The following is a 16,596-nucleotide window of genomic DNA, read 5'->3' on the forward strand; positions in this document are numbered from 1 at the left end:
CTGTAAAAGAAATACTAATTACATTACAATTTAAATCGCGTACCTGAAATCCCTTGGACCAAGGAGACGGAGACAGACAGCCAAAGATCCCATGACAAAATGGCGACCGGAAATCGTTCCCACGCCGCCGCCGTTCAATTCCTGCAAAGAAAGGAAGATACATAAACTCAAAAATACCTTTTCCAAGTTAAAAAACTCCCGGGCATTGAAAAGGGACAGTCATTTGTTACAAAACACAACATGGCTTACCTGCAAGTCGTCACGCCACGAATGAGACCCTACACAAAAACACAAAAGAGACAATCCCAAAAAAGAAATACATTACAATATAAACAAAACAGGCTGAACACATAAAAGAAATTACAATGACATACAAATGCCAATCGCATACCTGAAATTCATCGTACCACGGAGACAGACACCGAGCGAAGCAAGAATCCAAAGACAAAATGGCGACCGGAAACCGTGACCACGCCGCGACGCCGAAAAATACCTGCAAAGAAAGTTAGAAAAATTAATTCTAAAAAACGCTTTTCAAAGTTACAAAAACTCAGAGTCATTAAAAAGAGACAGTCATTTATTAATTACAAAACACACCATCGCTTACCTGTAAGTCGTCACGCCACGAAGGAGACCCGACACGGAAACATTAGAGAGAACAGGCCCAAAAAATAACTACATTACAATATAAACACAAGAGACTGAACACATATAAAAAATTACAATGACATAAAAATGTAAATTAAAAAACACACCATCGCTTACCTGCAAGTCGTCACGCCACGAAGGAGACCCGACACAAAAACACTAGAGAGAACAGGCCCCAAAAATAAATACATAACAATATAAACAAAATAGACTGAATACATATAAAATAAATTACAATGACATAAAAATGTAAATCGCATACCTGAAATCCATCGTACCACGAAGCCAGACACCGAGCGCAAAATGGCGACCGGAAACCGTGACCACGCCCAGATACCGGGACCACGCAGCGACGCCGAAAAAAACCTGCAAAAGAAGTGAGATAAATAAATTCTAAAAAAAGCTTTACAAAGTTACAAAAACTCAGTCATTAAAAAGAGACAGTCATTTATTAATTACAACACACACCATCGCTTACCTGCAAGTCGTCACGCCACGAAGGCGACCCAACACGGAAACATTAAAGAGAACAGGCCCAAAAAATAAATACATTACAATAAAAACAGAATAGGCTGAACACATAAAAGAAATTACAGCGACATAAAAATGTAAATTAAAAAACACACCATCGCTTACCTGCAAGTCGTCACGCCACGGAGGAGACCCGACACGGAAACATTAGAGAGAACAAGCGCAAAATATATAAAACAAATAGGCTAAAGACTGTAGAACACATAAAACAAATTACAATTACATACAAATTTAAATCGCGTACCTGAAATCCATCGTACCACGAAGCCAGACACCGAGCGCAAAATGGCGACCGGAAACCGTGACCACGCCCAAAACCGTGACCACGCCGCGACGCCGAAAAATACCTGCAACGAAATTGAGAAATTAATTTCTAAAACACTTTGCAAAGTTATAAAAAGTAGAACACATAAAACAAATTACAATTACATACAAATTTAAATCGCGTACCTGAAATCCATCGTACCACGAAGACAGACACCGAGCGCAAAATGGCGACCGGAAAGCGTGACCACGCCCAAAACCGGGACCACGCAGCGACGCCGAAAAAAACCTGCAAAAGTGAGATAAATTAATTCTAAAAAAAGCTTTACAAAGTTACAAAAACTCACAGTCATTAAAAAGAGACAGTCATTTATTAATTACAACACACACCATCGCTTACCTGCAAGTCGTCACGCCACGAAGGCGACCCGACACGGAAACATTAGAGAGAACAGGCCCAAAAAATAAATACATTACAATAAAAACAGAATAGGCTGAACACATAAAAGAAATTACAGCGACATAAAAATGTAAATTAAAAAACACACCATCGCTTACCTGCAAGTCGTCACGCCACGGAGGAGACCCGACACGGAAACATTAGAGAGAACAGGCGCAAAATATATAAAACAAATAAGACAGTCATTTATATTACAAAAGACCCCTTCGCTTACCTGCAAGAAATCCCTTGGAGCACGGAGACGGAGACAGACAGCGAGCCAAGGATCCCGACCGGAAATTGTTCCCCCCACCGGGCCGTCCCAAATACCTGCATAAAAGACCAACAAAAAATACGTGATTAAACATTTCGGATGGGGCATTGAAAAAAGACAGTCATTTATATTACAAAAGCCCCCATCGCTTACCTGCAAGAAATCCCTTGGAGCACGGAGACGGAGACAGACAGCGAGCCAAGGATCCCGACCGGAAATTGTTCCCCCCACCGGGCCGTCCCAAATACCTGCAGAAAAGAACAACAAAAAATACGTGATTAAACATTTCGGCTGGGGCATTCAAAAAAGACAGTCATTTACATTACAAAAGCACCCATCGCTTACCTGCAAGAAATCCCTTGGAGCACGGAGACGGAGACAGACAGCGAGCCAAGGATCCCGACCGGAAATTGTTCCCCCCACCGGGCCGTCGCAAAATACCTGCAGAGAACAACAACAAAAAAAAGTGATTAAACATTTCGGATGGGGCATTCAAAAGAGACAGTCATTTATTTTACAAAAGACACCATCGCTTACCTGCAATTTGTTCCGACACAGACAAACAAACCCGACACGTCAGCAAAACAGGTCCCGGCAACCTGCAGAGAACAACAAAAAAAAAAAACGTGATTAAACATTTCGGCTGGGGCATTCAAAACAGACAGTCATTTATTTTACAAAAGACACCATCGCTTACCTGCAATTTGTTCCGCCACACACAAAGAAACCCGACACGTCAGCAAAGGCAGGTCCCGGCAATGCCGGACCAGACTCGGGGGCGTTCCCGGCGTCGCGTGACGTCGGCAAAAGCCAAAGAATGTCGGGAACGCCCCCGTGTCTGGTCCGGCATTGACGGACAGGCCCCTCGTCCAATGGCAAGGCTCCATTTACGGAGCCAGCCAATCAATGACGAGGGCCGACCCAAAGCCACACTACAGTTCTCATCAGGTTTTCGCCTGCGCGAAAAAGCTGCGCAGAGCGCAGCTTTCGCCAGGCAAAACCTAAAAAGGGTACGTCAAAGTTTTCTCTTCGTACTCAAGTTCTCAAAGTTTCCAAGGGTACACTTTTTCTTGATAAAAAGGGGTAGTGGAACAAGCGAGTAATTGTCAAACTTACTCTTGAACAGGCCAACAGGGTGTTTAAAACTAAACACTTTGATGACAATTCTTCCTGTTCTTATTTTCCTTTGGGAACCTCTTCGGATGATATTTCTGAACCTGTTTCACAAACCATTCACACTTTAAATGACACATCCTCTATCTGTTTTGAGCATGAAGTTGATTCTCAGGTTGTTTCCAGCCAATCCACTTCCCCTTCTACCACTTCAACCAGAGTACATAGAAATTGTTCTTATCCTTCACGATTTAAGGATTACTATTTATCTTAATTTTATTTTTCTGTATTTCTTTATTTTCATTTCTATTTTCAATGTATCTTACTTGTTTGTATAAAAGGGGAGAAGAGGTAAAGTGCTTACATTTAATTACATGTAACTTTTCTATGTCTATTGTGAAGCATCATATGTATTCCACAGCGCGCACCTCTTGAAGAGTGTTTCTCTTCAAAGGTGCATCGCTCGTGGTAAATGTTTCCTTGTGAGCTCCAACTGCTGAATATGATATTCAGCAGTTGGACTTCTGATGAAGCAGACGTGCTCCAGTATTTTTGCTGCCATCTTACTAAGAATAAATTAACCTATTGAATTTCAACCTACGCTTCAACTTCTTCATTTCTTGGAACTTAATGAAAGTATATACTTCATAGGGACCCCCTGGATCTCAGGGTCCCCCCGCAACGTGGGAGTTTGGGGGGCCGCCTCACCACTGGAGGTGCGGGGCTGTTGTTACGCCACTGTCATCTGTGAAACCAAGGGTGCGTGCTGTGAGGCCAGGTGTGACCAGCTGCACCTATTTGCTGATCCTGTATGATCCTGAAGAGACTCAGTGGTGCTTTGTTTTGTTGTTTCTTCTTTACCACAGATTGACTTGTTTGTTTCCTTTCAATAAAGTTTAGGAGGGATGTAACATCCTGTGAGACACGTTCTAGTGTTCCGACATACGCCCTATGTATCCAGCCACACCCCGAGGGCTGGCTTCCATGACCCATCCATCACATATGTCGACGGGCAGGTGACCCTGCAAATAAAAGGGGCTGTGCGCACGTGCCCTGGGCCAGATCCAGTCACCATAACCAATGCCTCTGTGTCGTTATTGTAGTGGCATGAGGGCCTAGGGCCTAAGACACCTCAATGATGAGGGCCAGCAAGCACACTAGCAGAAGTGGGGTGCGGGAACCAGGCAACGATCGATCCGCAAAAGAGGGGGGCTGGTGCGATACTTGAGGAAGCTATTTATTTTTTGCCTTGTAACCAAGAAAAAGTATTTAGAGAAAGTTCAAGTTCAAGTTTAACATTTGTATAGCGCACTACTCACCCAGAGGGTCTCAAGGCGCTTGAGGGAGGGGGGAACTTTACTTATTGAATATCCAAGTTTTTAGTTGTTTTCTGAAGGATAGGTGGTTCTGTGTAAGGCGGAGGTGGGTGGGGAGAGAATTCCAGGTTTTGTCCGCTAAGTAGGAGAAGGATCTTCCCCCCATGGTGGATCTATGGATGCGTGGAATTGCCGCGAGGGCTTGATTGGACGATCGTAGTTGTCGGGTGGGGGTGTAAAAGGAAAGGCGAGTGTTGAGGCATTCGGGTCCTAGGTCGTAGAGGGCTTTGTGTGCGTGGGTGAGGAGACGGAATATTATTCTCTTGTTGACGGGGAGCCAGTGGAGGTCTTTCAGGTGGCCGGAAATGTGAGCTTGGCGGGGGATGTCTAGTATGAGTCTGGCTGAGGCGTTTTGGATGCGTTGGAGTTTTTTCTGTAGTTTGGCTGTGGTTCCGGCGTAAAGGGTGTTTCCGTAGTCCAGTCGGCTTGTGACCAGTGCGTGGGTGACCATCTTTCTTGTTTCGGTGGTGATCCAACGGAAGATTTTTTTGAGCATACGTAGGATGTTGAAGCATGATGATGAGACGGCGTTGACTTGTCTGGTCATCGAGAGGGAGGAGTCCAGGATGAAGCCTAGGTTACGAGCGTGGTCCGTGGGTATGGGTGCGTTTCCCAGGGCCGGTGGCCACCATGAGTCGTCCCAGGCGGAGGGGGATGATCCTAAGATGAGGACTTCCGTTTTGTCCGAGTTTAGTTTTAAACGGCTGATCTTCATCCACTCGGCTACTTCTTTCATTCCTTCGTGTAGGTTGGTTTTGGCGGTGTTTGGGTCTTTGGTGAGGGAGAGGATCAGCTGGGTGTCGTCTGCGTAGGAAATGATGTTGAGGTTGGGTTGGCGCGCGATGGATGCGAGGGGACTCATGTATACGTTGAAGAGGGTGGGACTGAGTGATGATCCTTGTGGTACGCCGCAGATAACTTCGGTGGCCTCTGATCTAAAAGGGGGGAGGCGGACTCTCTGGGTTCTTCCGGCGAGGAACGAGGTGATCCAGTCCAATGCTTTTCCTTGTATTCCGACGTTGCTGAGGCGTTGTATAAGGGTGCTATGACAGACTGTGTCGAAGGCTGCGGAGAGGTCAAGTAGGATGAGGGCAGTTGTTTCTCCGTTGTCCAGTAGTGTTCGAATGTCGTCTGTTGCTGCGATGAGTGCGGTTTCGGTGCTGTGTTTGGTTCGGAAGCCGGACTGTGAAGGGTCCAGGGATTTGTTGGATTCGAGGAAGGCGGCGAGCTGACTGTTGACGGCTTTCTCAATGACTTTGCCAGGGAATGGGAGGAGCGAAATGGGGCGGTAGTTCTTAAGTTCAGTGGGGTCTGCTGTGGGTTTCTTCAGGAGGGCGCTGAGTTCGGCATGTTTCCAGCTTTCCGGGAAGGTAGCGGAGTTGAGGGAGCAGTTGATGATGTCTCGGAGATGGGGTGCGATAATGGAGTTTGCTTTGTTGAAAATGTGGTGGGGACATGGGTCGGTTGGCGATCCTGAGTGGATGAAGTTCATCAGGCGGATGGTGTCTTCAGTGGTGATTGGGTTCCAGGCGCAAAGGTTGTTGGGGGGGGGGGGGTTTGGTTCGGAAGTGGGTGGGGTGGGCTGGTCTCCGGACTGGTTTTCAAAGCTGTTATGTATGTCGGCGATTTTGTTGTGGAAGAATGAGGCTAGGGAGTCGCAGAGGTCTTGAGAGGGAGTGATGTCGTTGGTGCCGGCGGTATGGTTGGTAAATTCTTTGACGATGTTGAATAGTTCCTTGCTGTTGTGTGCGTTGTTGTCTAGTCGATCCTTGAATGCTGATTTCTTGGTGGATCGGATCACTTGGTGGTGTTTGCGGGTAGCGTTTTTGAAGGTTGCCAGGTTGTCAATGGTTGGGTTTTTTCGCCAGGCTTTCTCGAGGGTGCGACAGATCTTCTTGGATTTCTTAAGGTCATCGTTGAACCAGGGGGCTTTTTTGCTACCTTGCATGATTTGATGGTTTTTCAAGGGTGCTAGTTCGTCAGCGCTGTGGGTGATCCAATGTGTGAGGTTGGTGGCTGCAAGGTTTGGGTCCGATGATATAGCAGGAGGGTTTTGGTGAAGCGATGTGAAGAGCTGGTCGGTGGTAATTTTGTTCCAGTTTCTGCGGGGGATTGGTTGAGGGTGGTTGTGGGTCGTAGTCTTTTTGTAGTTGAAGTGAACGCAGCTGTGGTCCGTCCAATGGAGAGCTGTGGTGTGATTGAAGGAGATGTGCTTGCTAGAGGTGAAGATTGGGTCGAGCGTGTGTCCGGCATAGTGGGTGGGGGTGTCGACAAGTTGTTTGAGTCCGAGAGTGGCGAGGTTGTCCAGAAGGGTGGTGGGGTTGTTGTCGTTTTTCTTTTCCAAGTGGAAGTTGAGGTCTCCCAGTAGAATGTAGTCCTCAGAGGGGAGGGCGTGTGGGCTGATGAAGTCAGTAATGTCTTCGCTGAATTGTGTGCGGGGTCCTGGTGGTCTGTAGATGAGGGTGCCTCTGAGTGTGGTCTTGGGGTTGGTGTGGATCTGGAAGTGAAGGTGTTAGGCGGCTGCGAGGTTATCGTCGGAACTGGACGTGATGCGGATGGTGTTCTTGTGGACGATGGCGATGCCTCCTCCTGTTTGGTTGATGCGGTCCTTTCGGATGATCTTGTAGCCGTCCGGGATGGCTATGGCGATGTCGGGCGCTGATGAGGCGTTCATCCAAGTTTCTGTAAGAAAGGCGACGTCTGGTGATGTTGTGTCGAGTAGGTTCCAAAGGTCAATGGCGTGTCTGTGGACCGAGCGGGTGTTGAGCAGGATGCACTTCAGGTGGTTAGTGTCGGAACTCTGTTTGGAGTTTGTGGATTTGGTGTGGGTTTTGGTGCAGTCGAACTTGCAAGAGTGGCAAGTGAAGGGTCCATGGGTGTGTCCTGGGGTGGCTTGGTGGCAGTTTGGGAGTCGGCCGGGGTTAAGTGTTGAGAGGGTTGCGGCGTCGTACGTTAAGCGGGTGGAGTTGGGATTGCGGGGACCAGGGGGCCTGGCGCTGGGCGCGGTCCAGGCGCGGACGGGCGTAGACGGGCTTACCTTTGGCGCGCCTTCGGCGCGCATGGGGCGCTTCCGCTGCGCGCAAGTGCATCTGACATAAGTGGATAGTGGGGGGGGTGGAGCGAGGGAGGGTCAGCTGGTAGGCGGGAGCGGGGAGGAGAGACTGGCCAATAGTCACAACAACAAAATGGCAGTACAAACAGAAAGCGAAACAGGGGCACAGCCGGAATAGCGCTATGATCCGGGCAGTGGTAGCGGCACAATCAGGCACAAATAATATTGCAGGTGATGCGAGCAGTCTAACAATGATTATTAAAAACCAATGAGCAAAGTACATTTAACAATTATCAGCAAAGCGCTACGATGCCAGGCACTACGAAAATGATTTCAGGCAATGCGAACTCAGTTAGTAATTATCACCAAGCGCTACGATACCAGGCTGCAAGGCGGAGTGTAAGGCGGAGTGTAGCGCTGCAAATTCTGGATGGTCAGGGAGCGTGGGGAGCGACCGCTTCGGAGCGAGCAAAGACGTTCACAGCGCTAGTCCAGATGGGACGAGCCTTCTGTATCAGTGGGAAAGCATCAACATGAAACCGTACTGTGTTTATTTTTATGGACAGTGCTTTATCCATGTCTTAAATGTTTAAATTCCAATAAAATATGTTATATTAAAAAAGTACATATTAAACGCCTCATCTGTTGTTTGCCACCCGGGAGAGGAGAGAAGAAGGACTCACGGACCCCCGGGCGGACCTGTTGCCCTTATCTTTCCAGATACCACTGCTCCCGTCACCCGTTACCGCTCGCTGCACCCGCTTCGCGGGTGCCGCTTCGCGGGTTGCAGCGAGGGGCCAGGCTGAAAGGCTGTCTGCTGATTGAGGAGGCGGCAAGGAGGAAGGCGTGCACAAGCAGGGACTCGAAAGACCAGGAGTCCCTGCGACGCTCAGGTGCGCACGGCCGCGCCCCCAGCGAGACACGCCCCCCGCCCAACCAAGAACTAAAAGGCGTGTGTTTCCTCTTGCCTGTGGGACGCCTCATCTGTTGTTTGCCACCCGGGAGAGGAGAGGAGAAGGACTCACGGACCCCCGGGCGGACCTGTTGCCCTTATCTTTCCAGATACCGCTGCTCCCGTCACCCGTTACCGCTCGCCGCACCCGCTTTGCGGGTGCCGCTTTGCGGGTGCCGCTTCGCGGGTTGCAGCGAGGGGCCAGGCTGAAAGGCTGTCTGCTGATTGAGGAGGCGGCAAGGAGGAAGGCGTGCACAAGCAGGGACTCGAAAGACCAGGAGTCCCTGCGACGCTCAGGTGCGCACGGCCGCGCCCCCAGCGAGACACGCCCCCCCGCCCACAACGGCCACTATTTAATTGGATCCTTGTCGCACAGCGGGACGCGTGCGGGACGCCGAGCGAAGCCCGGGCAAAGGGCGGGCAGTCCGTGGCAGTCAGGGGCTGACAGGGGCTGGGCTGGGCCAGGTCCCCAACATCTTCTATACTGGCCCTGAATGGTACCGTGACATTTAAAACAAGGCACAACACGACCATGTCCACTCGCTCAGGGAAACCTCTTAGGGCTGGAGGAGAAGGGGCTGGGGGGAATCCAATGATAGGAACTATGGATAGGTTTATAACAAGAGTAGCGGCAGTCATAGAGAAGGAGATTGCAATGACGGAACGTCGACTCTCCGGGGATCTTTTTCCAGCTAGACGATCCTCTCTTGGCCCCGCAGCCAAGGCCTTGTCACCCCCCACAGTTACGGCCCCACCACCACTCATTGTAGTAGTGCCTGAGCATTCCTGGGTGTCCGAAATAAGTGAAAGTATTGATAGGTTAGAGATTTTAGCAGCACAGTCAACACCAGGTGTTGTTAGTGATGAAGCTATGGGAGGGTCCGACTCACCTTCATTTTCTTTTGTCACTACCCAAAACTCCCCGTTGCCAGACCCTGCTCCTCCGGTGGGTACCACAAAGCCTTGCGTGTTTCAGGGTGCTTCGAAACGTGCCAAGAGGAAAAGAGTTGCGAGTACCGTAAAGGTAGCCACCCCACACTTTACAAGCGTTCCAGGAAACAATGGTTAAGGGCCACAGGTGCAAAATTAGGTAATGGTCAGAGCCCAGAGCATATGGATGGGTTAGGAGAACCCCTATCCCAGGAAACGGGACTCGACATTAATGACAAGCTACTACCAACCCAAGTCCCAGTTTCCTTGGAACAATTCGTCAATGCGCTTAACCACTCATTGACACCGCTCATACACCAAATAAAGAGGGTGGAGGATAGAGTAAATAGTCTTGAGCAGTCGACTCTCGATAACTTCTTTTCACTTAAATCTCTGATTAAACAACAGACTAGGAATAGTCAGGACCCCACAAGTGGCAAGTTGGGAAAAGGAGCAGCTGTTGCAGCTGCCCTGCCACAGGACCTAGTCCCGCAGAAGATGGTGTCTTTAACAGAACCAAGTGTGGCAGCAACTCTTATTAATATTGCCCCATCCACGGCCAAACCAGGTCCTGTCCCACATTCTAATCCACCGCAAGGGAACCTCACTAACGTCCCTAAAGTGCAAAAGTTAGCAACGCAACCAAAACCTCCAATGGGTGGGTGCAATCCTAATTCTAAACTTAAGCATTTACCCTTAAATAGCGCCAAAACAAAGGGAGACGGGGTAGTTCCATCAGTTAATCCTGCCAAAACCCAATCGGCAGTTTCTGCTTCAGCTGCACCTGCCCTGAAGAGATTGCCTCGTATTCCCAACACTGATCTCCCCCCGGATTGTCACCCTTATGTCGCTGTATTGGTGAAGGTTCCACCCTTGAAAGATAACCTACTGGAGACCCAACAGGCTTTAAAAAACAAATGCATCCACTGGCTAAAAACAAATAAACCCCTCCCTGCGGGCGTAGATGGACTAATCCTCGGTGTCCGTAGGGTGAGCTGGGTTGGGAAGAGCAAGAAGCAGCTGGAGGGGGACTGCGTCATTATCAACTTCCAGGATAATAGAGTGGCCAGATTGATTTGCAGCCAAGATCAAGCGGTGGGAGGCACTGGGGTTAGTGCAGTGGACTTGACTTATTTCTACCCGAGGCCTGTAAGCCACACCATTTTTAGGCCTGTGTCGGGGGAAATGAGCAATGGTGCTATTGGTGGAACAAATGGTATGCTCGAGCCCCTTTTCTATCCACAGACTGGGTGGCTTGGCCAAAATTGTGGCCTTATGAGCCACTGACTTGAGGCAGCGGGAGGCCTTGAAAGGGGGTATTTGGGCAAACCCTCACACGCTACTGCAATGTTATCTATCTCTCCCCCTCTTAATGAAACCCAAACTACACCACCGGCGACTTTGGACCATTTGGGGGACCAAGTCTCTAGTGATTATCGGGGAGTATTGCCAGGTTCGGATGGGGCGGCTCCATGCCAAGAGATAGTTTCCCGCGACGCTCTTGCTGTGACGGACCAACTCCTAAAGGTCCTCAGCTGGAACGTTGCAGGAATAACTAGAAAACTGGCATTACCCGACTGGAATGCACTAGTAGAAGAGTATTCCATATGCATTTTTCAGGAGACATGGAGCAGGGAGCCAGTACATAGGTGGGGTACTCCGCTTATGCCATTCCAGCTGTTTCCCCAGATTCAGGTCGAGGACGACCTTCGGGGGGACTTCTCATCTGGGTAGCTTCATCCCTTAATTGTAGGGTAGTAGAAACTAAGACCAATAGCCCAGACTTGCTTAACATCACATTGAAAGATGTCAGGGGCCGCGCTGTTTTGAATATATTTAATGTATATGCCCGCGGCACCAAGGGGGGGAGGCAGTCACCTACAATTGCACTGCTGGAGGACTTGTTAGGGGCAACGCCATATAAAACCTGCAGCTTGGTTGCAGGCGATGTCAATTGTACGTTCGAGCCTTTGGGCTCGGACGTCACCCAGGACCAGGATGAGGAGGATGGTAGAAGGGGGATACCAGTCCTAGAGCTGCCCCCGATCAAAAAATGGTCAGAGGTGGCATTGCAGCTAAATGCCCTCAGTATAGAGCATGGCCTTAGGGCAGAGGTCTTCAAACTTTTTGATGCCGAGACCCCCTTGTAAAACCTTTTTAGGCGTAAGGACCCCCTTCCGACAAAAGATTCTAGAAACTGGTACTGCTCATCATAAACAACTATCGACAACCATAAATGCGCCTGTTAGACCTCATCACATCCATCCATCCATCATTCATCCACCCACACTTCCACACATCCATCCATCCTTCATCCATCCACCCTTTCATCCTTCCATCCATACATCCATCCTTCCTTTCATCCTTCCATCCATACATCCATCCTTTACCTATCCACCCATCCATCCACACACCCACCTTTTCACACATCCATCCATCCATCATTCATCCATGAAACCTTTTATCCATCCATACATCCATCATCCATCCACCCTTTCATCCTTCCATCCATACATCCATCCTTTACCTATCCACCCGTCCATCCATCCACCCATCATTCTTCCACCCACCTTTTCACACATCCATCCATCATTCATCCATGCTTATCCATCCATCCATCCATACATCCATCCTTCATCCATCCACCTTTTCATCCTTCCATTCATCCTTCATCCATCCACCCTTTCATTATTCCATCCATATATCCATCCACCCTTTCATCCATACATCCATCCTTCATCCACCCACCCTTCCATCCATACATCCATCCTTTACCTATCCACCCATCCATCCACACACCCACCTTTTCACACATCCATCCATCCATCATTCATCCATGAAACCTTTTATCCATCCATACATCCATCATCCATCCACCCTTTCATCCTTCCATCCATACATCCATCTTTCATCCATCCACCCTTTTATCCTTCCATCCATACATCCATCCTTCATGCATCAACCCTTTCATTATTCCATCCATATATCCATCCACCCTTTCATCCATACATCCATCCTTCATCCACCCACCCACACTTTCATCCTTTCATCCTTACATCCATCCACCCTTACATCCATCCATTCACCCATCACTCATCCACCCACCTTTTCAAAAATCCATCCATCATTAATCCATGCAACCTTTTATCCATCCATACATCCATCCCTCATCCAAACTACCCTTTCATTCTTCCATCCACCCTTTCATCTTTACATCCATCCACTCATCATTCATCCACCCACCTTTTCACACATCCGTCCACCCTTTCATCCTTCCATCCGTCCATCCATACAGCCCCTTTCATCCATCCATACATCCTTCATCCGTCCACCCTTTCATCCATCCATCCACCCATCATTCATTCACCCACCTTGTCTGTGCATCTCTCATGGGGGGTCAGTATCTCTCTGCTTCGTCTTCCTTCTTCTTTCTCTCTCATGGCAGGGCATCCCTGTGCCTCCCTGCTTGGGGGGGATGGGGGGGGGGGGTGGCAGCCAGCTGTGAAAACATCTCCGCGAAGAACAGACTCTCAGCCACATTTCTCCTGCACAGGCGCCAGGTATGAGGGCTCGTGGGACTTGAACCAATGATTGTAATGTCCTTCTGCTGTCCTTCTGCTGTTTACTGTGTGTTTGTAAAGCGCTCGGATACCTACTAAACTAGTGCTATATAAAACGTTAAAAGTAAAAATAAACCCACAGCTAAGTCCATTGAACTCAAAGGGCTACAGCCTCCTCCCCCAGCCCCCCCCCCCAGCTCGTGTATGTCAGCCCGGCTGAAACAGCTTGGACACACACAAAGGCACACCAGAGTACTATCACAGGTCTTTAAAAGACCTTTACTTGTTAATGAGGCTTTGATGTGTTTCACACCTCGGTGTGAATTAGGCGGCCTCCGCCGTGAGCACCCTGCATCAGCCTGACGCCAGGAACTGCACTCTGGCAGAATCTGCGACCCCCTTCCCAGGACTCCACGACCCCCCTGGGGGTCGCGCCCCACAGATTGAAGACTCCTTAAATGGAAGGACAAGCTCGGATAAGGGGGGTGCCCATACTTATAATAGGCCCAATCACACATCAAGAATTGATTACATCTTGCTTGATGTGTGCTTATGGAGTTCACTGAGGGATATGGTAATAGTACCTTCAGTTGAAAGCGATCATAATCTGCTGTCCCTCACCCTAGCCCCTTGGTGGTCTGTTAGTAGTGGTGGTCCCGTACCTAGCTCCACAGTTGGGCTAGGCGAGTCGGAGGTATCCCTTTGCGGTAGACGCCTGAAGTGGCCAAAACTTCTTTTGTCTGCCGGCAAACTGGAGGCTGTGTCCCAACTTCTGGCCCTAGCCCATCAGAAACTGGGCACAGTTGATGGGGGTCTGGGGGAGATATGCGAAGTATTTTGCAACCTAACTGGGGCCTTGACAAATTTGCTTACTGTGCCCCAGAGGCATAGTGGGGCGAAAGTAAGGGCCAACACAAGAGACGGCTGGTACACCCACAACTGCAGGGAGGCGAAGAAAAATTTAGTTGAGGCGGTTAAAGCAAAATCCCAAGTTGGGATAAGGGAGGCAAGGAAGGTTTACTCCAAGTCAATCCAGTTAGCAAAGAAGGAATGGGAGGAGAAATTCTGGTCGGACTTGCTCGCTGCCAGTAAAGATAAAGATGCTAGGGGTTTTTGGAAATTGTTAGGCTCTCGTAATAGACCCGACGATACCCTGAGAACTTGCACTATTCCACCCCAGGCCTGGTTCCATCATTTCGGGGCCTTATATTCAGCGATAGAAGAGCCCCTAAGTGAGCCAGCTGTATTCTCCTTTTCAATGGAATATAGCACTTCTGACTTGTTTACACCACGGGAGGTTGAGAATGCCATCAAAACCGTGGTCCCACTGAAGGCTGCTGGCCCAGACGGGCTCCCAGGGGATTTGCTGCGTGCCTACCCATCTGATTGGGGCCTAATGATCTCGGCCCTCCTGAATGCCATCTTGGAGGACGGCCCGACCCCTGAGTCATGGAGAGGGGCAGTGGTAGTCCCCATCTACAAAAAGGGAAGTAGAGACATCCCAGGGAACTACAGGCCTATAAGCCTGATTGATTCTACCCAAAAAGTAGCTGGAAAGGTCATCCTGGGGAGAATCCTTCAATGGGCGGATGAGAATCAGGTTCTATCAGATTTCCAAGCAGGCTTTCGCTCAGGTACAGGCACAATTGAGCAGGTCTTCAGGCTTTTACTTCTGTACTGGAAGGTGGTGGAGCTAGGCAAGGGCAGTCTCTATTTGGCCTTCATTGATTTGAAGATTGCCTTTGACCTAGTTCCCAGGGAAGAACTTTGGAGGGTTCTCCATCGAATGGGCCTCCCCCTGTACATTTTGTTTCTTCTCAGGAAACTTCATATGAACAATTTTGCACAGGTCCGTTGGGGGAGAAACGGCGAAACAACAGATAGGATCCCGGTCTGTAGGGGTGTCAGGCAGGGGTGTGTGTTAGCTCCCACACTCTTTTCCTTGTATGTAAATGGTGTGGTGGAGCATCTGCTACAGGAACCTGCAGATGCACCATGTCTGGGGGGTGTACGCATCCCAACATTGTTGTTTGCGGACGACACTATCCTTATTTCAAAGACCCCCCAGGGGCTCCAAAAGTTGTTGACCCGTTTTCAGGACTTCTGTGTATCCAGAGGGCTGGTGATAAACGTAGAAAAAACTAAATACCTGGTACTACGTCCACCAAGGAAATTAGGTCGCCCTCCCATTTTGAACTTGTTCCCTTTGGAGAAAGTGACAGAATTTGATTACTTGGGTCTACGTTTGAATGATAAAATGAGCTGGTCTTCACATATCAATAAGATGGTCCTCTGTCACAAAAGGGTAGGGGGTGCTTTACTCAAGGAATATCACGCATCCCCCAGATCTACAGTGGCTCCTGCAATCGAGATCTACAAGGCAAGGGGGGTTACTTCTGCCCTGTATGGCGCGGAGCTATGGGGCCACTGCAATTTGGACTCCCTATCCAAGACTGAAAACAAGTTCCTGAAGGACCTCCTAGCTCTTCCCTCGAGCACCCCTACAGTCCCAGTGCTCTTGGATTTGGGCTGCAAAAGCATCAAAGACCAGGCCCGTCTTCGCCCATTGCTTTTATGGTCCCGCATATGGGGGGGTTCCGGAATTAAAATCCTATGCGGATGGACTGTCAGAAATAATAAACATGGGGAGCTGGAACAAGATCAAGTGGCTGAGGGACACTAAAACCCTTCTGGGGGAACTGGGCCTAGGAGACTGTTGGACTACGAGATCTGCTCCTCCTAAGGCAGTCCTTAAAAAACTATATTGGGACTGGGTCTCTTGCCAACTAAGTGGGAATCCACACCATTGCAACTCGACTGCAGCGTTCCTTAAAATAAAGGATGTGGCATTATATGAACCTTACATGGACTTAATTACTATGCCAACGGACAGGGCCCTCTACTTTAAGTTTAGAGTTGGTACCCTTCCGCTAAGAGGAACCATATCCAAGTGAAAGACCTACGCCCATTTATCCCCCTATTGTGCTTGCTGCCCAACCAGGTCGGAGACGGTGGCACATATACTTTTTGAGTGCCCAGACTATATCCATCCAAGGAGATACTGGTTGAAACCCCTTTTCAAACGCCTGGGAACACGCTTGCATTCGGTGGCTCTCCGAATTTTATTGACTGATACCTCTTCTCTCATAGTCTGTGGCGTCTCCAAATTCTTAAAACGTTCTTGGTTAATTCGTTGCAATAGATTGTCTATCTCGGTTTAATCCTTTTTTTTAGTTAATTTATATTAGGGTGATCTCTAAAATTTTATCTTTTTTAACAAAAAATGTATGACATAATTGTATCTTTTGTAAAGGTTGCTTTTTTAAATATATGTCATGCTTGTAAGATGTCTTTGCATATCGAATAAAGCTTTCAACAACAACATATTAAAGAGAACGGTCAAACTTAATTTCATATGTAAGACTATGGTAATTTAAAAGTTAGGAGTGGATTTCAT

At 48.7% G+C, this 16,596-nt stretch overlaps 1 protein-coding gene across 1 annotated transcript in view; it reads right to left on the minus strand.

Moving 5' to 3' along the window:
• The window catches only part of LOC144765201 (uncharacterized), a 40,564-nt gene that overhangs the window by 21,019 nt on the left and 2,949 nt on the right, over positions 1-16,596 (minus strand). The window contains exons 3-13 of the mRNA XM_078650317.1: positions 2,694-2,755; positions 2,502-2,597; positions 2,310-2,404; positions 2,118-2,212; positions 1,630-1,732; positions 1,424-1,526; positions 911-1,014; positions 766-807; positions 392-493; positions 250-278; positions 44-141 (exon numbers count right to left, since the gene is read on the minus strand). Coding sequence (XP_078506443.1) covers positions 135-141; positions 250-278; positions 392-493; positions 766-807; positions 911-1,014; positions 1,424-1,526; positions 1,630-1,732; positions 2,118-2,212; positions 2,310-2,404; positions 2,502-2,597; positions 2,694-2,755 — 838 coding nt within the window. The 3' untranslated portion in view covers positions 44-134. The remainder of the gene's footprint in view (positions 1-43; positions 142-249; positions 279-391; positions 494-765; positions 808-910; positions 1,015-1,423; positions 1,527-1,629; positions 1,733-2,117; positions 2,213-2,309; positions 2,405-2,501; positions 2,598-2,693; positions 2,756-16,596) is intronic.

This window comes from Lissotriton helveticus, chromosome 1_1, assembly GCF_964261635.1.
Source record: "Lissotriton helveticus chromosome 1_1, aLisHel1.1, whole genome shotgun sequence".
Lineage (NCBI taxonomy): Eukaryota > Metazoa > Chordata > Amphibia > Caudata > Salamandridae > Lissotriton > Lissotriton helveticus.